Below are 20,814 nucleotides of genomic sequence, written 5' to 3'. Positions count from 1 at the left end.
TTGGTTTGGTTATATTTCCAAGTAGCTGAACAGCTATCCATTCTGTAGGTTTATTTTTTTCTCTCCAGAAATTATGTTCCTATATATACTCCATCTTCAAAATTCCAGGTGGTCCCAAAAATGTGTCTTTATACTAACTATATTAAAAGAGAAGCTACCTAAATAGGTCTAGGTTTGAACCAAACTCATTGCTCCCTTCCCCCACAATCAAAATCAATCACATTTGACTAATCTTTTGGAGACAAACCCCACAGCTTTTTAGAGTTGCTTTTCAAATGTGAATGCTTTATTTTAATTGCACATTTAGACTTAGAGCACATTAATGCAAGCTGCTGAGTGCTTTTAATTTGTCTTGTCTTTTGCCACTGCATATACTGTGTAGTCTGACCCTTCTTTGGGAGGAGAAACTGCTGAAAATTGCTGGAAGACTCATGTAAGATGCTTGTCTCAAGAGCAAATATATTTATGGAATAAGGATCAAAGGAATGTCTGTGTTTGTAGATTGCATTCTAATACAAAGACAGTTTTGTTACTTTTAAATATATTGGCTTTGAAAATGGAATCCTAATGAAACAGTCCATGTATAATTCTTAGCAGTTGCATCTAGTTTTCCAAGTAAAGTAATTTAGAAGGTAGCTGGTGAAATCCATATGAAATGCTGCAAGCTGCAGTTGTATGGGATAAAGTCCACTTGGATATTAGATTTTACATTAACTTCTATAAACAAAGAAATTTCCCTTAGCTCCAAAGTTTCTGAACCAGAGGTCATGAAATGCTGGAAGGATAAACCAGTTAGGTTTTGTGAATGTTTTCTCTGCTTTTGAGCTCTTCTTCAGGCTGTGCATTATTGATCTCTATCAAAGTCAGGATACGGGGCTAGATGTAGCTGTAGTTCTATCTTCTGAAGAATATTGTTTTAATAATATTTTGAATTATTTGGACTTTATGTATATATTAACTGTACCATGAAACTATTCAGTCTCTATGATGTAATGTCAATTGAAAATCCATTTCAGAGGAGAAGGAAAATTCAGCCAGATCAAAAACTAATGCTCAAACAAGCCAAGAGTCTTTTCTCATTTGAAAATAAAATAAACCAAAACTTAGCACACTCCCCATACTTAGGATTTATAATAAGATATGTAAAAAAAGGTCCAAGGACAAAAATGGCCTCATTTTAAAATAGCCTCCTAAATAGGAATATCAGAGAATGGTTTGGGTTGGAAGGGACCTGGAAAATCATCTCGTTCCAATCTCTCTTCCATGGGGAGGGAAGGGACACCTTCCACTAGACCAAGGGACTTTCTCAAATCCCCTTTCAGACTGGCCTTGAGCACTTCCAGAGATGGGCTGCCTGGGTCAGTGCTTCACCACCCTCTCAGGAAAGAATTTCTTCTCAATACCTAACCTAACCCTACCCTCTTTCAGTTTAAAGATACAACACTTTGTTCTATCAAATTCCAAACTGGGGTATGGAATTTTAAGGTATGTTATTACAATTTCCTACCTGGCATGTGTATAGAAACCAGGAAAAAGGATCAATGGTTGCTAAGCAGACAAAAACAGAGCTAAACCTTATTTCTGAACTGTATGGTTCATCAGTACTAGTTATAACTTATATCAAGGTTCTTATATCAAGGTTGTTAGCTTGTTTCATGTACATGTTTATAAAAAGCAAGTGTATTGCTTATATACTTTTCTGTCTTCATGCTTACTTTTCTGTCATGTCTTTCTCTATGTAGCTCTGCATATAGGATATGGCTTGTATGCAAACATGTATGCAGCTGAAGTACAACACAGCAAATGTTTAAGCACTTCATCTGTCTATGAGCTCAGTGGGACCAATTATCTGCTTATCTCTTTTACTTATATTCATAGAAGTACTAGAGGTTTGAGTCCTTAAACTGTAAGCTCTGTGGTAAGGTTTTAGGCTTCTTTACATCTACTATATCTAGGAACAAAACTCTAAAAAAAATAACAATAGTAAAAGCTTAAACTTTTGTGCTGCTTCTATACAAAATATAGGCTCAATTTTTGAATTAGAGCACACCAAGATACCAATCACTATAGCTTATTTATATCTTTAAAATATAAATTGAGGTGATAGAAGTGTATAACATTTTCAGCCCTTACCTTCATATTCTTTGGTAATGAAAATCAAAATTATGTCATCAGCATCCCTTTCAAGCCAGCTAACTGATGCTGCAGCATTATGAGTCATCTCTTTTAACACCAAACTGCTTTTTTTAAAAAAAAAATTAATGGTGAGAAAAGGTTTGAGGGTGACACAGATCTTACTCTATTCATGGAACATAGGGAAAAGCAGTAAAAGTTCAGGATTAACTCTATGAGCTAGAAATGTAGCTTCATTTTTCAACATCTTAAGCTCTTAGCTGATACTGCTCATGAACACAGTGGTTTGAGATGTTCAGTCTGCCTGCTGTAACTGCACAGGACACAGTGGTGTATTGTACATAATTGTGTAAGGCACTGAATAGCTACAGAGTGAGAGCGTTTAGTCAACTGATACCTGATCTAATCTGTTAGCAGGAACTTAGATGTGAAGTTCTTCACGTGGCCTGTGCTGGGACCAACAGCAGAGCAGAGCTCCTGAGCTGCTCCCTTGCTGCATTTGTCACTGTAGCTGTCACACTCCCTTGCACTTGCTGCACAGCCATGGTGCTGCTGCTGCCAGTGGTGGTGCCTCAAGGGTGCCAGGACAGAGTGACTGCATCAGGAACACCCACATGCTGTGGGATCAGGCTGCCCAGGACAGTTCAATAAGGGCATGTGTCCTTTCAGGCCCTTAAAAGTAAGTTAATTGGGAATTTTCTTTTCAGAACACAATGCTTCAGTTCAAGCCCACCTTTCTCCTATGCATAGGCACTATGGCAGCCTCTAGCTATGGTGCAACATTCTCTGCTTTGCCAAGGGTTGCTGTGGTGGATGAGGACAGTTGCCCAGTGTAATTACATCATGTGCTGGTCTTGAATGACTGGTTTGAGTTCAGAAATGGTATGGGGAACTGTTGACGCTCTGCAGCACCAACACACCACTTGCAGGAGGTCTCTTCTCATGGTCATCATGGTTGCCACTTGCCTGTGAAATTAATTCATTCCTGGTGGCTGTGGATGACTGGACAATCAGGTCAGTGTAGCTTGGTTGAACTGCCACATCATCCAGGTCTTCCATCAGTCACATTACTGCGCAGCTGAGGTCCTCAAAGGTTCATATGCTGTAAAGTTTCATACTTTCTCTCTATAGGCAGGGGAAGAGTTAGCAATGATGTCAAGATCTTCACTCGAGCCCACCACAAGGAGCTTTGACTGTTCAGGATTATAACTCACTCATTCTACATGTCTTTGTTCACAAGTTTAGGGATGTTGACAATTATCGGTGATTATTTATGGATTCTGTGATGCAGTCTACCAAATAAGTATGTAACATCCGTGGTTTTCAGAGCTTGGGCATCTTCACTAGTGACAAAGCAGCACTCTCTTCTCCAAAAGGACTGTGCTATTGTCAGCCTTAGAGTATATGTCTAATTACTGATAGCACTGCTCGTAGCTACTCCTCATTGTCCTGCTGTACTAAGTGTTGGTCAAACACACCCCGATCTCTTGCAGATGGAGTACAAATGTTTCTGCAGGTGCTTGGCTGCACCAAACAGACCACTGAGGGCAGTTTCCAGATCATCATGACAACTGTAGTCACCATATAATACCACAGTTGTCAGGTATGCATTAATGAAAGCATAGTAATGCAGCCATAATTCGTCCATAACTTGGAATCCTTCAAGTTAGAATGGATGCTGCAGAACAGAGCTGTCCAGGTATCCTTGATGCAAATTAACATTTATTACAGGGGGGGCAGTGTGGATGCTCCAAGACAAAATAGCAGTCCAAATGCAGACCATTTGCTATCACATAGTACAGTTGTTAACAGCAATTTACCTGTACATACTCGTGAAAGTTGCAGTGAGGTATTCTTGGAGATCCTGCCACAGATTCATCTGATCATCCATATAGCACTACTTAAGCCTGGAGGTTTGTCAGCGAAATTATGCTCTGTTCTTTTGAGCTATTCCCAATACTTCTTGGTCTAGGAGTAGAAGGAAGCAGTGGAACAAAGAAAGTTAATATCTCTTCATCACAGGTATGTGTGGAGATGGAGATATTTGTTCTTGGTAGTTTGGAGAGGTACAGTTCACTGGAAGTTTCCCACACACAGCCTGCTAAGACACCCACATCTCAAGGACACTAACTTTGTGTAAACACATGGGCTGGAATAATTTTAGTGACCATCGCTGAGGAGAATTGCTTGGTGAGCAGTGGTGGGTGCAGTGAGGCTGGCAGACGTGAACAAAAAAGGAATGGCATAATCCTGGAGGTAGCCTGAAAGACCTGAGAGCAAGAACATGGCATGATTTTTGGGATCATGGTTCTATTTTTATGATGTGTAGGTAGCAGAACACACTTACCTGCTTACCTTCAGATGGAATTCCTTGGTAGGAATGAGCACCCCCATCAGCCCTGTGACCATGCATGATGTGACTGGGTGTAACCTAGGTGGTGATATATGTTCTTATCAAAACAAGAACCTGTGGCTGCTGCCTTGCCAACAAAGCAGTACAAGTAATTGTACTTTGTCCTATGGACTCCATTTTCTCCCCTTCTGGGTAAGACTGGAAAGAAAAAAATCCCTTGCTTTAGGAGTTTTTGTCCAGCCAATGTGCTGCCACAGGGGCTTGGGAGAGGCTGGCACTGATGGTCTGCAGCAAGGTCCCCCTGCATTCCTGCGCTGTCTTGGTGCCAGAAGAGGCCAAGATAGAGAAATAGTATCTGGACCCAGCCCAAAAAATTGTGGAGCAACTCTTAAAATCTGTAGCTCAGCATAGATTGAGAAACAGTATTTAAATACGATCCTCATGCCCTTATTTTTTTTTAATTTCTTGAAGTTGAATAAGCGACTCTTGTCATCTTATATGATAACAACCTTCGGTGGATCATTTGCAGCCTCCTCTTGCTACCGGTGAGTATTCCTGCCAGCAAAGTCCAAGGCATGAATGTAGCAGTTTTAAATCATGATGGATTTCTTAGTCTCCTCTTAGGTGTATGCTGCATCTTGCCAAAGGTGCACGTAAGTGAGGTGGCTGTTCTAAAACTTGTTGGTTGTATGTATTTGTAAGGTGATGAGGCAGGCAAGTGGGTATTAGGGTATGACTCAAGGGGTTGGAAGGGTGTGTGAAGTCATGAGGGCTCATCCTTTGCAGGATAAAAAAGCCTAAACAACTGGGATCTTGCATAGGTTGTGCCCATACAAGGGCAGGGCCCAACATGAACTATTCTCTAGCCTCTGTCCATATTTCTCCACCTGAGAAACAATTTGGTTTGTTCCAGAGCAGAAGCTGAGTGTAAAGTTATACCAACACAGTGGTTGCAGCAGCATACGGTGCTGTCTGAAATGGCTGCTTTGAAACTGGTAATTGCTTTCTGTTATTTGTTCTTAACACACTGAGAGAAACTAGATGTTGTGTACCTTTTTTGCAAATAAACAAGATTGCATCAAAGACATATTGATCCTATCAATTTCTTGTCCTGGCATAATCTGCAGGCTCTCAAATATAGGCTGGCTGCTTTAAGCAGCAGACAGAACACTAATGGAAGCTAATTTAAATTTCGATTTGCAGCCCTCATTTAGAGGTGCATAAACTTCAAACACAAATACCCTATATTTCAAATGTAAAGTTAAATAATAATTTCCTGGATGAGCTACTGTCTGAAAATACACTACACACTCCCCTTTTGGAATGCTACACAAAGATCTTCTCTGCTTTGAAATGATTCATAGCAGATGAGGAGAAAAAGGTTCATTAATTGATTCTTCAAATAAAAGATCACAAGTGTAACTGAAAGATCCTGTTGGAAAATCAAATGAACTAAATTTTCAGAGAAGCTTGTGCTTTTCACAGAAGTCTGCTGGCAGAATTTCAAATCAGCTTGATGATTAAACAGCAGGTCATTTAAAGTGTGTTTACGTTAACAATCCTCTGTAACCATGTTCATACTAGGGCAAGGCAAAGTACACAAAGTGTTTGTTAGATTATAATTAGTTTAGATTACTTTCCATTATGTATTGGAAAAGGCAGCCCATGGCCTGGCTCATGTTTCAGGTTACTCTGCTGTAGTAGCTCTGGGTGAGGTATCTGCGTGACAATATCTAAAAACCCTGCCCAGCAGTTTTAAGTACTGACCCTTGCACTTTTTTGGCCCATGATCCCGTACATGCCACCACCCGTTCTTATTATCAAACTTTAAACTGAAAATAGGACAAAAGTGATATGAGCAATGCAAGGTTATATTTCGTAAGAGTCTTTGGGCTCCTTGCAAGCAAGTCTCTAGATTATGCTGCATCAAACCGTATTCTTACTAGTCTGTCAGTGCCACTGGAGAAACAGACCTGTAATTCATAACACCAGAAATTGGTGTTAACTGCTTTGCAGTGTTCAAGCCTGTTTATTACCCTTACCACCCATACTTTTTACAGGCTGTGTGTTGTCATGTCTTCCATTTTAAAACCCCAGAAATGCTATTGTTTTACTTCTATTTCATTATTTCACTTGATATGTGTGAAGGCAAAGTAGTCACACTGACACTTCTGAAGAATGTTTTAATCCTTTGTGTTATTACATAATTTCTTGATTCGTTTTTATCTGGTGTAGTTTAGCACAGCAGCATGGACCCACCCACTGCATTTCAAAGTGTAATCTCTCTGACACTTAAATGACATTTCTCCATTTTCTTGGATGATGAATAATTTAGAATGTGGGCCTGTAAAGAATCTATGTTCATATTTAAATATCTGCAAAATTTACAGATTCACTTTTTCATTTTGAAAGCTCTAAGATAATAGAAAATGTTTCACGTACTGGCCTTCCTTCTTTTTCCGTAAAGAGCTTTTGTTCTGCAGATTGCAAAAACACTTAATAAACTGTAGCTTGTAAGAGATATAACTTTGTAAGGCAGTTGGTGGTTCCACTGTCAGAAATTAAGAATAGAAAAATTAAGAACTAAATAGAAAAACTATGCTTAAGCCAAGCCTGTCTGTAATATTAAAAGGGATATATAGATATAGATGTATATTCACCTATGAGTGTAGGTGGGGTCAGAGGAGTCTAAATCTTAAATCTAAGTCTGGGAAGACATTTGTGAATTTATTTATTTATGTGTATTATGAGTTCTGATGTTAGACTATTTTGTCTCATACTAGGAACAGAAAAAGCTCATTTAAGATTAAAAATTGAGATGTTAAGGTAAAACTGAGAGATACATCAACTATATGAATTAAAAAGAGCCAGTGAGAGGAGAGAAGGCATTAAAATTCCCATATTGCCAGAGCATGCAGTCAGACAAACCAAGGAAGCAAGTGCTACAAAGGTCAGCCCAGCTTGGAGTTATGGAGATAGGGGTGTGAGCTCAGGGAGGAAAAGATGCAGAGGTAAAAGCACACTGTACAAAAAGAGGAAAAAAATGAGGAATAGCCTGGAAGATGCGAAGAGGCTACTCTGTCCATCATGCAAGTAATCTAAAATGCAGGGCAATCTCTTTTTTAAAACCTTTTCTGGAACTACATTTTTGTTGCTTCATGTCTTCCTCTCAACATGCTTTTTTCCTGGCATAAGCTGTGGATTTTTGGGCAAGTAGAGCATATTCTTTACAATCAGTTACACATATGAGACTTGGAACCAGTCCCATTCCAGTCATCTCAGCAAAGATCAGCACAGCATTGCAGTCACCTGTATTCAACTAGTGCTCTGAGAACAGCATGTAGAAATGACTTAGAGGTTAATGACTTAGAGCTTCATATGGCAACCAGGGAGCACAATTTCTAATGCAAAAATATTCACCCTCCAAATATGTCTTTCTTGGAAATTGTTATTGCCTTGGTAATGAGATATTTTGAAAATCATCTGGGCCAAATTAATCAGATAGTGGTAACTGCTTAATTCCATTGAAGTGGTATTAAGTACCACTGCACAAGTATTTACTGAATGAAGATGTCAACTAACAATTTTATGTTACTTATTAAAGCCAGACCCAAGATCTGTTTGGACCTTTTACCAAACTGTACTTCCCGACTGCCACTATGATACAAAGAGAGGTTTTTTTCTTGAATATTTCTATTTTCTTATTTTCTTGAATCTTTATATTATAAAGATTTATAATATAATGTCATTTCAATACAATATTGTTCCTTACAAATTGATTCATTATTCTGAACTACTGATCTGGCATAAACTAAACTGTCCTCACTGCCTGATCACCCAGCTCCCTACATAATTTTCATCTTTTTCCAGCTTTGAAGTTTCATCATCCTTGTCAAGATCTGGAAGTGCAGCTCAGGATATGGTAGTGCCCACAAATCAGTAGTGGGTAAGTGCCATCTTAATGTCTCAGACAGCAATGTATTTTAATCCTCAGCCATTTAATTCAGTATGTAAAACTCAAGCTACACACTAAATATATTGAACCTTCATGAAAACTCTAAAAAGAATAGTGTTTATTGTGCTTCTAATGTGGAAGCAGATATTTAAGAAAATGCTCCTCAAGAACAAACTTGATGCTTCAGTGCTGTGAAGCTTTACTATATTGATTGTTGGTGTTGAAAGTCAGGAAGTCTGATGTCAGCAGCATGACTTAGAACAAGGTCTTTTTTCAGACTGGGTGCTTTAAGTATGAAATTTGTCATTATGCAGCCAGTCAATTACTTGATTTTCAAACACTGTTTACACAGGATTCTATCTGGTCTGCTTTAAATGTTCATTCCATTAAAGAGAACACACTGGAAAGCCAGATCTTAGGAGGCCTTTGGGGGGACACCACATAGGATACCTTCAGGCACAACAGCCATCTTGTAAGCTCTGTCAGCCTCTTCTCTTAAGGCCTTTTTAACATCCTGCATGTTGTCTTGTGTCATGATCCAACATACCCCCATGAGGTAACTGATACTATCATTATCTGAAACTATCTCAGAACAAAGTAAAGGAATTAAGAAACCTCTGCCAAGGCACAGATCCTGCTAACTGATTAACCACTGTTTCACACTGTTTACTTAGAGTGGCACATGAAGCCCCTATGAAGTCAGTCTGTGCATTTTATTAGGCATCCTGACAGAAAAAAATGGAAAAGATGCTTTAAGATCCTAATAACGTCCATACTTTTATCCAGACATTCCAAACATGCCATGGTCATGATAGCTCCAAGGATTTTTCAGGAAGTTCTAGAGATGGTTGGGGAATTTAAACCTGACTATGCCTCCTAGCTTAGAGAAATAGCATACTGCATTTCCCACTATTTGTGGAAAGTCACATAGCAAAAGCTGGTTTTTACTGTGACCATCTCACTGGTTTTATTGTCTATCCAATATTAATTTAGTAATTAATAAACAAAATCACAGCACAATCTATTACAGATATTGTATTGCAAATGCAGTGATCTGAAGTTAAAACTCAGAACATTAATCAAATTGAATTTTTCCTGTTACTATATAAAACTGCCCCAGGAAGGTGACTCTTGTCTCACTGTGCTTATACAAAGTTAGTGTTTAAATTACTCACTTTCTAACCAGTCATCATCAATAGTATATGTTTATTCACAAGTAGGAGCAACAGGCCCAGGTGCTTCTGTATGATATCTGCAGCTGGCATTTCAGCATTACTGATATTCATAGTCCTGTAGCTTGTTAGCCACTTGCTGTCAAATGAACCAAAAACTTTTAGAGACCTAAATATTTGCTGATAAAATCTCCTAGGTACTTTCATTTCTGCTGCTGGGCCCACACTTTATGAGAGGGCTTTCCCAACATCAGAACAGGGCATTTGTGACAAAATACTTAGCTAAAGACAGCTTTTGTTCTAGACTAATTTTCTGGACTTCAGACTGTCTTTCAAGTCCAACTAAACTAGTAGTTCATCAGTAGCAGGCCACCAATCCTACAGATTATTTAGATGGTTTTAAAGATCCTCAGAAATAAAGAATTATCTGAAAGAATTGAATGAACACATCTGGAATATTTTACTAGGATCATTGTATTTAGTTTGAAATGTCTTGAATTAATCATTCCAGATTGGTGTTAGAAATTCTCTCCAGAGTAAGAATAGGGTATCTTGATACTTATAGGCCTGAATTAGTGCTCAGCGACATCTCTATATCCAACTTCTTGTCATCTTTAAAGTGTGTGTTTGGAATTGTTCATGATTTTGTAAAGAGGACTATTTTTGTACAGCATACAGAGTGATAATGTAAAAGCAGCAAAGAAGATCTAGAAAGTAGTAAGTTGGAGTTCAGAAAAAGACTTTTCATTTGGCTGACAATGTTATATAAAGATTTCAGAATTAAGAACAGAGACGAAGTTTACTTTAAATTTCAGTGCACCACTCTTAACCTTTCAGAGCTCTGCAAACTCTGGGAAACATTTTGGACAGACTAGGATAAAAGTATCATTTCAGTCAAAACTTATCACTGCTCTTCAAGTTAATTACAGAATGATTGCTCAGAGGTATAAATTTTCACACTATTCCACTCCACTCTCCAATTGTGAGAGTGAAACTTTGTATTACCATAGTTACAGAACAAAAAACTGGACCTTTAACAGAAAAATTAACTTTTGCTAGAAGGGTGTACATCTCATTATATATTAATTTAGCAACAACTTTTAAAAAGAGCAGCACAGCTTCTCTCATATTTATCACTGGTTTTGAATGACATCAAGAATGGCTTGTTCTGATTTAAAGAAAAACTTGGAGGTTGGTAATTGAATTAACTGGAGGATAGTTCAGTTTCTTTACCTGAAAGTAATCAAGATTAATATCACATACAGCCAGTTATTATTTTAGTCAGACCTAACTCTTTTTCCTAATAGTGTTGTAATAAATCCTTTTTAGTTGTTAGTAGTTCAGGTCAAGAAAAAAGCTTTGTGTGAATTTTGTCTGGATTACAGAAAAATGACATTTTAAATCTTCAAAAGAAGTAAAAAGAGGCAGATATTGATTGTAATTAGGAAACTTTTTTCTGTACCTACTCCAGATTGTGTGACAAGTGACTTGAACATCTGTGGCTATTCTTCCACTGTGTGCTTTCCGAGTGGAAGAATAGCCACAGGAGTATTCACTTCTGCATAATTAATATTTGAAAACCATAGTTCATGTGAAATGAATTACAGTGACACTTCCTGAATATAGTTCTCTCTTTACCACAAGGCTGCCTTGCTAATTGCCTAGAAGTATTTTGGTCAGAGAAGTAATATTATAGATTATACCCTGGTAGGTTAATCCACTTGTGCTTTTGCAATTTTAAATTTACAATGACTTTTGGAAAACTGCATACTCTAGAAAATTAATATTTATCAGGGAGAAAATAAATGTTTTTCACATTATAGGGCAGCAAAATTTTGTGTTTTATCCCAAATATTAAAATGCATGTCTCCAGCTAATTTATTGAAAGATTCAGTTTGCATATAGTCATAGAATGTCAGTAAAATAACCTTTTGATTTTGAGCTACAACTTAGAATTTCCCAGTGATAATAACTTTGGTGGAGTACAAGGAGGAAATGTAAGCGAAGTTCTCCAGAAAATCAGAATTTATGGGGAGGGGGGAGGTGCTTTGTGTTAAAATTTATTATTATCTTTCTGTTAAGGAGGAAAATATGCTTTTGACAGGAGGGTTGAAATCTCTCCTTCCCCATGTGCTAAGAAGAACAATTAGATGCAACAGACTCAGTATTAGTAATACTTCTGGAATGGCAGAAGGTAAGTAAACCTAACAGCTCTCTGTGCAAAGTGATTCTATTTCAGATTCATAACTACGTTGTTTTTGTTTGTAAAGGATTGAAGAAATATCAAAAGCACCAAAGCAAAACAGAAGAAAATGTTATATTCTTGGGTGTTTTTGAAATCATACTGTAAACACCTGACTGTTTTTTAAATCATAAAGATATATCAGAGGAAATGCACTATCCTACCTGAATAATGCACATGGACTTTGTTTTCAATGTCTGCAGTGCATCCCTCAGCTTCCAATTGTCATTGAGAAATGATGGATGTAGAAAATATTTGAAAAATCTTTAACCAAATCTGGGTTTTCTTGCATGTTATCATCACATTTGTAAGACGTTCTTCACAGAGACCTTGCTTTACTTAGCACATTAGATATGCTTTGGGGAAGAATTAAAGACATACTGTTACAGGAGTGGTTTTCTGCTTCATTTTTTGCAGAAGGTGAAGATTACTGGTCAGCAAGGCTGGGAGTTATAAGGAGGAGGGAAAAATTAGTTTTATACTGAGATAACTGAATGAATTTTAGAAAATTGATTTCTGTCTTGCCTTTTATAGCTAGGCTTTTACAAAAGCAGAGAAGTTTGCCATTGTTCTGATCAACTTTAAAAAATAACATAAACAAAAATACCATGGCAAATAGCTGATCAACAAAGCTGTGTGTACAATAGTAGCAGTACTATAAAATATGTTAAAGGTCATATTTTAGAACTGTAGTGAGTCTTGAGATTGTGTTTTTCTTTTCTATCAGTTCCTAATTTGAAAAAAATTAATGGAAGACATTTTATAATGTTTATAATTTGCAGTTTGCCCCGACCAAAATTTTAAAGTGAATTTATTGCTGCAATAGTTTTAAATGTATTAGTTCTAACATTTTTAGAAGTTTTGTTGACATATAAAACAAGTTGATGAACAACCAGTTTCATTATACAAAAAGAACCTTTGTAACAAATTGTCTTATGTTGTTGTTATCCAATTCTTTCTTACTGCCCTAATTGTCATTCACCATAGAAGTTAAAAGATCTTTCTAAGCTTCTCTGAACTTGGACATGAGTGTGTTGAATTACTGCCTGGGTTGGTACACATCCAGCTCCACTGCCATTGCTTGTGAATACATTCATAATGGTGGCTCCATAATGCAAGTGAATCCATCAGGAGATACAGGTTGTGTACAAAAAGTAAGGATAGCTGTCAGGAGAAGCAATAAAGTTCTCAGAGTATTATAATGAAGCTGCCTGAGCTCATCGAGTATTTGCCTGAAGATTCAGCCTCTCATCTGTAACTAGGGTGTTAAATTCAGTGTTGTCAGTTGAGTACCCTGACTAAACCCATAATTTTAAGAACTCATTAATATAACCAGCAAAGCAGAAAGTGCCTGTGGATTGCTCATGGATGGCAGGGAATGAAACTGAGGGGTAATCAAACTTAATGTTTTATTCAGTGGTTAATGTAGTATATTTATATAGCAAAAATATTTTTCTGTATTTAGCAAGAATCTTCTTCTGTGTTTAGTAACTTTTGCTAGTAATAAAATGGATTTTTGTGCTGACTACTCCCAAGAGATCAGTTTGTGGACAAATCCAGTATGCAAATGCATGCTTACCTCAGCCTTTGCTTTGCATTTTTCCATCAGGAATAGAATGCTCTTTGGATGTCTTGGCTAGCTTTAGTCAAGAGTAAGATTTGGCTCATTTTCTACAGCCTTTGAAGGCAGCTCATTGATTTAAACTAAATTATTGCCTCTTTGATGACAGACTACTGCAGTACTTAAGAAAGTGAGTGCTTCTGTGCAGCCTCCTACTCACCTGCCTGCTATCAGACAGTAATAACTCTTCAAGAGAGAATGGGTACAGAATTTAGGGATTGTTAATTGCTGGGTTTATACACCCTGGACCAGTTGTACTCCAGATTTCCCCCCATTATTTGAACAGTTGATATTTCCATGCAGGAGAGTTTAAATGGCATTGGTATTAACTACTACTGTTAAGAAAATAAATTTTTGCTCAATGGGACCTTTCTTCGGTGGTACTCATTGCAAAAATGTTAATGTCTTTAGAAGCTATTTCATAGTAGTAATCAAGAACCTTTTAAATCAAAGTTGTTTCCAAGTGAAGAAAGTGTAGCAGTTCTGTTTTAGTTTGGTTTTTTTTTTTTTAATAAGAAGTTAAATCAGAACTTTAATTAGAAATTACTGCAAATCAGTGGACAGATAGTCCAAGAGTTTATTCCTGAGCTGTAATCATACCTGTTTAATTGCAGCCCACATTAAAATTCCCTAGCCAAGAAATTTTAAAGAATGTGCTATGAATATCAAGATACCAGGAGTTTACTTTTGGATTGATTTAGATCTTGGTGTGGTGAAAAATAATTGTGAAAGTGTGGTGTGTGATAGCCTTTCTTTGGCTCTGAGTTAGCATTTGCAAATAGAGCATATTCCTATATTCTAATGTCCCCAGTTAGAAAGGAAATTATGTTTATACATAAATGAATAGAAATGTTTCTTAATTATGGTGTCTTCATATTCTGCTACTACCCATGTTTGCCAACTGTTTTAGCTGTGAATGACTTCTCATATAGAGTAGGCCTAGCTATGATTTTTAAAGCATTTCAAGAAATTTGATCTAATTACAAAGTTCTGAATCAAAAATTTCCTTTAGGTAATTCATAAACCATCTAAAGAAATTTATACAGAAAAGTTATTGTTTCACAAACAAAAGAGCTGAATTAATAACCAGCTATTCCTACCTTCTACCATTTAAGGCTACAAACAGGCCAATATTGTGATTTTGCACAAGTCCCTGGCTGATGACTTTGAGAAGTTCTGCCGTGCAAACGATGGACCCCTGCCACTGCTGTACAGAAGTCAACCAGGTGACTGGAAATGTCCTTCCCTGAGAAGTGATTCTGATATCAGGTAACTACAGACCAACTCTGCTGGCCAATATTCTGAAGTGAATGCTGGTGGTGATTAGGAGAATTTGAGGAAACAGCCTGGTTACACTGTTGAATATTTTGAACAACGTTCTTTTCTTGGAGTTATACCTTTGAGTGAAAACCATGTATAACAGGCTGATTATCTTGTTCTTGAGCCACATGTTATGATAATTGTCAGCATTAAAAGTAATTTTTCTAATCCAAAGGTGAAATTTTGTGTAATTTTTTAATATTTTGCAGTATGACCCTGCACAATTCAATAATAGGGTTTTATATTTGTTTTATTTACTACAAACATGGTCATGGTGCCTGCATGATACTCGTAGAGGCTCTGAAACTTGAAATATGTACTCCTATGGTAAACACTAAAAACAAGGTTCAAACCAGCTCCCTAATTTTTGAAAGCCTGAGACAAGATATGCATAAGGGACCTTTACCTATAAAACCTCAAACTGTAACATTCTGTCTGTCAGCTTGGTTTTGTGCAGAATAAGATGTTCTGGGGGTTTTGCCTGTGTTTGTTTCGTTATTAGTCAGAAAGAACAAAATGGATAAAGCAGGCTGTATTGTGTGGTTTCACACTGGGTTTATGTCAATTCAACCAATTCACCTTGTTCTTAAAAAACGTGACAAAAGTGTGATAACTTCTTATTTCACTAGAACTGATTGCCTACAGTACAGAAAATATGAGCATGGAGCTTGTACTGGATCACTGAAAAGCCTTAAGGAGTATTCTGAACAACTCAAGGACATGGTGACTTTTTATTTAGGCTGCAGCTTCTCTTCTGAAAAAGCAATCCAAAAAGCTGGCATTCCTATCAGAAACATTGAGCAAAAATGTAATGCAAGCATGTACAAAGTAAGTATATGCACACACAATCTTTGTTGTAATTTCGCCTGTGAGTTTCACCCATAGTCAGATTAGGTGCATATACCTATTGTTCAAATCAGAACTTTTTTTCTCTACCTACACAGTAACTTAAGGGCATGTGCTAGTGCTGAAAATACAGGGTAAAACATTCCCAGCCTCAGTTCAGTGTAAGGCCAATCTCCTTTTGTATTAATTTTTCGTGACAAAGCTTTCCCTGTTTCCTGTGGCAGCCATTTCATGTGGATTCTGTTCTGGTTTGCCCCCTCTGTTTTACCCAGTGATCCATGCACTGTGCTGACCATGTCTTTACGTGTGGCCTGCTCTCCATACCAGCCCCTGTTTGCAGCTGGAGTATTCCTTTTATAAACCTATTCCTTTTAAAACTATGACAATAGTGGTTTCTTCTGCCTGACAGCCACATTCTGGATTTTTCCTGTGACAGTAGAGCCTCTAAACAGCACATTTACTACAAACCCAGGCCTCTGGGCCTCAAGATGTTCCCAAAGACTTGAGGTGTTTACCATAGCACTGAAAATTATTACTGAGCTCAAAAAGTTTGTGGTGTACATTTCAATGGTAACAGAAGTCTTAGAATAATTGTCTCCAGTAAATAAACCCTTTGATACTAAGAACATTGAAGTATGCATCTGCATGCCTTTTTCATTTAGTTCAGCTGCTGTGCTGCTGGAGAAAGGTTATTGTTATTTTCAGTGTTATCATTACACAATCTATGCTACACTCCACTCAAACAAAGGTGCAAGCATCTCTCATACGTGACTCCTTCTACCAAGTGTAAAGAAAAAAAAATACAACTATGTATCTGCTTCTAGAATTTCAGAATTAGGAAAATTTTACAGTTTATAGCACATTAATGCTGTGAAGAACTGCACAGTGTGTTTCTTAAGTGACAGGTGTGATTATTATTATCATTATAAAGGCTTTAAATGAACATTTTCTTGACAGCTCCAGCTCTCTGGATGTCTTGTTTATGTTCAACTACAACTCAGAAATTTGACATTTTTTCCTAAAAAGCTGACCTGCTTTCTTTCTAAATAGAAAAAGCTCAGCCTCCCAGTTGGTGAGGATGATGAATTCCATAGAGCGTTTGTAGGGGCATGAACTATTTGTATGTATGGAACTGTCATGCAGCTTCTGTACAAGAGGCTACTGCCATCAGCAGCTGCTGACCCTGCCACATTACTGGGCTCTGTATTCAACTACAGAGGGTAGAGTCAGACTAAGTAGATTTGCAAATGTGCCATAATTTTCTATTCGCCTTTTCACCTTCTGTAGGGGGGACACACCATTGTTCTCAGCTAATATTCAACATACTGAGCTCATCTTGTTGTGTGCACCAAAACAAGGAATGCATTAAGCTGAAAATTTTAGTGATGTATATGATGCAGCTACATGATGGAACCTTAGAGGAAAAAAATGCATTATCCCAAGAATTTTTTTCAAAAGGATTTAAAATGAGTGTTAGCATGCAGCCTTTCTAAACTCAAGTGCAGCACAAAGATTTAGTTTTATTTATTCTGACATTTTAGAAACATTGTTCAATATTCCTGCTAACACTGGATTCTTTTGAACTGCCAGACATCTGTGCCTTGCAACAGCATTTCTATGTTTCACTGCAACTTAGTAGTCACAATGAGACCCATTCCTGAAAGCAAGTTGGGAGCAGCTGTGTCAGCAACATCTGGATTAATAGAAGCCCATGGAGCACCAATTCACATAGGTGACCCCGGTCAGTGCTTTTCACTTCTCATTCTGCACACACCTGACTTTACACAAGTGAGGGGGAAAGCATGGGAAGGGGTAGGACTGAAATACCTGCATCACTTAATCTCTTAATTCTTTCTAATGGTCACAAACCTGAATATAAAAGGAAAAAGGAAGAAAGAAAAAAAAAAAGAAGGTTTTGAGTGAGCTGAACACACAGATTTCTTAGATAAAAGATAGTTGTCAGATGTAGATAAGTTATCTGGCAGGGGTGGTTTTGGTAAGAAGTATAATCACATTCTTCTGAAATGTGTGCAGTTTCATTTATATGTGAATACTTTCTTGCTGTCAGAGATTCCAGTGACAGGATAGCAATGACTGACAGCATGGGGAGAAGTATGTGTGGAGGCATCTTGTGTCTTACTGGTTGAATGTGAAAGTAAATACTGCATTATTTTAAAAAATACTGAAATAGCATATAATGAGCAAAACACTTAAGACAAAATGAATAGAAATATGACAAGATTTTTTTTAAACCTAGTTTGAACAGAAATGAAAAAGTTAAGAGAGGAGGCTGTTTGAAAAAGAGCAAAACCAAACAAACACCTGTAATATGAAGATAGATTGCAATAGTTTCCCCCCTGCTGTCAGAAGTTTGGTAATCATTGGCTACATACACAGAAGAGTCACATTGCAGGCCATGGAAGGAGATGGCATTGCTTAACACAACACTCCAGTAATGTACTTGAGTAACATATCTGAGTACTTAAGCCTGACAAACTAGTAATAAATCATTGCAAAAGAGTAAATTGACATATATACAGATTATATAAACTAATTTCAGAAAAGAGAGTGGTATATTAAAGCATCTGAAGAACTTAAAACCAAGGGAAGATAGCAAGTGTTTAGAATGACCCAGATTATTACAAGTAGGTGTTAGAATAAAGCAAAAGAATTTAATGAAAGGCAGCTAAAAGTGAGATGTATTTATCTAAGACAGAGAGGAAAAGAGAGATCGATCATTTCTCTAGCAAAAGAATGTAGGAAGTTAACACAGTAGAAAATGTGTTCTAGAAAGAACTTATTTTGCATTGCAATCATTTATTCTTGTTTGCCAGTGCTATGAATAGAGTTCTTCTGTTGATCCAGAAGATTTATATTATCTTGGAAACTCAGCATAGATGCCTAAACTGCATTTTGTTGCAGAAATAAGGTAAATACATTCTTACTGGTGTTATCAAGTACAGAAAGGGGGGAATCAAGTCAGCTCAGGCTCTGAGGATGTGCACTCAAAGGCAAACTAAATGCTCCACTTTAGGGGGACTTGACACTCTTGAACTCTGAGCTCAGTATCATTGAATGATGTTTGGGGTCCACCCCCCAGCTTTGCAGTATTACTGCTTAATTAGAATCGCTCCTGATTTCATTTTTGATCAATTCCAGGTCTGCTGGGAATACAAGATCTTTCTAAACCAGACTATGGCGATCCAGTTCACCTTCACCCTGGTGACATTCCAGTGTTTTGGGCCTCAGGAGTAACAGGAGTAGAAGCAATTATCAACAGCCGTATGTGCTGCTTGGAGACTCTTTAAATTATCCCTCAATCTCTTTTCTCTCTCTGCTTTATTTTCCTTTTTTTAAAAGGATACTCAATTGGCTGATTAGAAGGCTTGATTTTAGGGGAAGATAAAAAACACCCCAAACAGCAAAAAGCCTTTGGCAGGAGAGTTTTTGTTGTGAAATACAGGTCTACTTTAAAGAAAATTCTTACTGAAATTTTACCACTTTTGTGTATTTTAAATGTTTAAATCTACAGCTCTGGCAACATCAAAGCAGCTTTTTTAGCATTATAAAAACCAAGAAGTTTAAAGGCATTAAATTTTAAGCTTCTTCCTTTTAAAATATTATTTTGTACTACATTGAAGTAAAGCAATAGTAAAGGAAAAAGAAAAAAATAAAAAGGAATAAAAAGAGAGAAGCCAGAAATTTTTCCAAAATGTTGTCAAGAGCTAGCAAATTGATTGACATGGAAAAGGGTTCTGAAGTGTCTCATGGAAAATGTTGAGCTTTTAGTTTTCTCCAAAATTAAGTAAATGTGACACATTTTACATAAGTGAAACTTTTTTTTCTCTACAGTTTTTCTACACTGTGTGCAGCCATTCATGCATGTATGAGCACCAAGGGCAAAAAAATGCAACAAAATCATAGTAAAACAGTATTATATACTTCTCTTAGTCACTATGTGAAATGAAATACCATAAAGAAGCCAAAAAATCATAGGCAGTATATGTGGGAGAACCCTGGGAGGTTATCTGCTTTGTCCTTCTCTCCCTGCAGAATCCTTTCAGATCTGGTTTCTTACAGATGTTTATCTGAACTTCTCCCAACATCTGCTCTAATATGTTCAGCTCTAAGAAGAGTCTTCTTGCTCTTTCTTACATACAATCTTTTTTCTCCAGTCCTAAATCCATGCTGAAAATCCTATTCTTTCCTGGCTTCTTCAGCAATCCTATTCATCTTCCTTATGCATCTTTGTGGTAGGGAAAAGAGAAAAAATTTGCCAATGTCTCTCCTATCTGTTGCACATGTGGCTGTCTATCCTGCCCTTGCCTGGAACAGACTTTTCACTTTCATTTATTTCTCCATTTTTTATATTAAAAACAGTTGTCATTAGTACACTGCAGGAAATTTTTGGATAGATTTTATTTTGCTGTGCTACTTTCTCAGCTAGGACATTTAAAATCTGCCACACCACCAGTACCCATACTTTAGATGAATCTGCTAGCTGGTCACAAAAAACCTCTGCTCACATTGTTTGGTGAGCTATAGTAAACCTCAACAACCATGTTCCCCAGTTGCTTTAAGCTGCTGGCCATAGAGTCCCATCAGATGTAGCTCCAACCAAGCACATATGTACTTAGTAAAGAAACATCTCCACTTTCACCCTCCTAACCAAGAAAGTTTTTCTTGTTTAAGTACACCAGTTATGACTTACCCAAAAACACGCCAATTTTGACAAATCAAGTATTACCTAGATTCAGACTTTTGGAAACAGTATAAAGACAGGAAATATTTTCAGTTTAGGAAGCTACTATGCTGTCAGGTCTAAAGAAGCTTATTTTTCTCCAGGGTTTTAGAGGTTACTCATATTTCCTTTGCTAACGCTTACTGGTCCACTTTTGTCATTGCTCCTTGCCAGTTAAAATTGCCATGGTGTAACCCCAGACATGGATCAGGGGGAGAATTGGAAGAGTAAAAACTGGAAAACTCATGCACTGAGATAAAGACAATTTTGCAGGGGAAGCAAAAGCCATACATGCAAACAGAGCAAAATAGGGAATTAATTCACTGCTGCTTCCCATGGGCAGGCAGGTGTTCAGCCATCTCCAGGAGACCAGGGCCCCATCACAGCTCATGGTGACTTGGGAAAAGAAATGCCATCACAACAGACCTTCT

At 37.3% G+C, this 20,814-nt stretch overlaps 1 protein-coding gene across 12 annotated transcripts in view; it reads left to right on the top strand.

Annotated features, from left to right (window-relative positions):
* DGLUCY (D-glutamate cyclase) overlaps positions 1 to 20,814 on the top strand; it is a 48,544-nt gene that overhangs the window by 11,360 nt on the left and 16,370 nt on the right. Inside the window, exons 2-9 of one of the 12 annotated variants that reach the window (XM_074542479.1) lie at positions 4,958 to 5,031; positions 5,400 to 5,481; positions 8,357 to 8,432; positions 11,718 to 11,807; positions 14,592 to 14,745; positions 15,426 to 15,624; positions 17,233 to 17,383; positions 18,802 to 18,924. In XM_074542479.1, coding sequence (XP_074398580.1) covers positions 11,798 to 11,807; positions 14,592 to 14,745; positions 15,426 to 15,624; positions 17,233 to 17,383; positions 18,802 to 18,924 — 637 coding nt within the window. In that variant the 5' untranslated portion in view covers positions 4,958 to 5,031; positions 5,400 to 5,481; positions 8,357 to 8,432; positions 11,718 to 11,797. Of the gene's footprint in view, positions 1 to 4,957; positions 5,032 to 5,399; positions 5,482 to 8,356; positions 8,433 to 8,897; positions 8,914 to 11,695; positions 11,808 to 14,591; positions 14,746 to 15,425; positions 15,625 to 17,232; positions 17,384 to 18,801; positions 18,925 to 20,814 lie in introns of those variants that run through there. The other 11 variants (XM_074542472.1, XM_074542477.1, XM_074542471.1 and 8 more) reach the window with 11 other exon arrangements.

The sequence above is a fragment of the Zonotrichia albicollis genome, chromosome 6 (assembly GCF_047830755.1).
Source record: "Zonotrichia albicollis isolate bZonAlb1 chromosome 6, bZonAlb1.hap1, whole genome shotgun sequence".
NCBI classification, from domain to species: domain Eukaryota; kingdom Metazoa; phylum Chordata; class Aves; order Passeriformes; family Passerellidae; genus Zonotrichia; species Zonotrichia albicollis.
The sequence above is the reverse complement of the archived record's forward strand: the minus strand, read 5'-3'. Positions and strand labels throughout refer to the sequence as shown.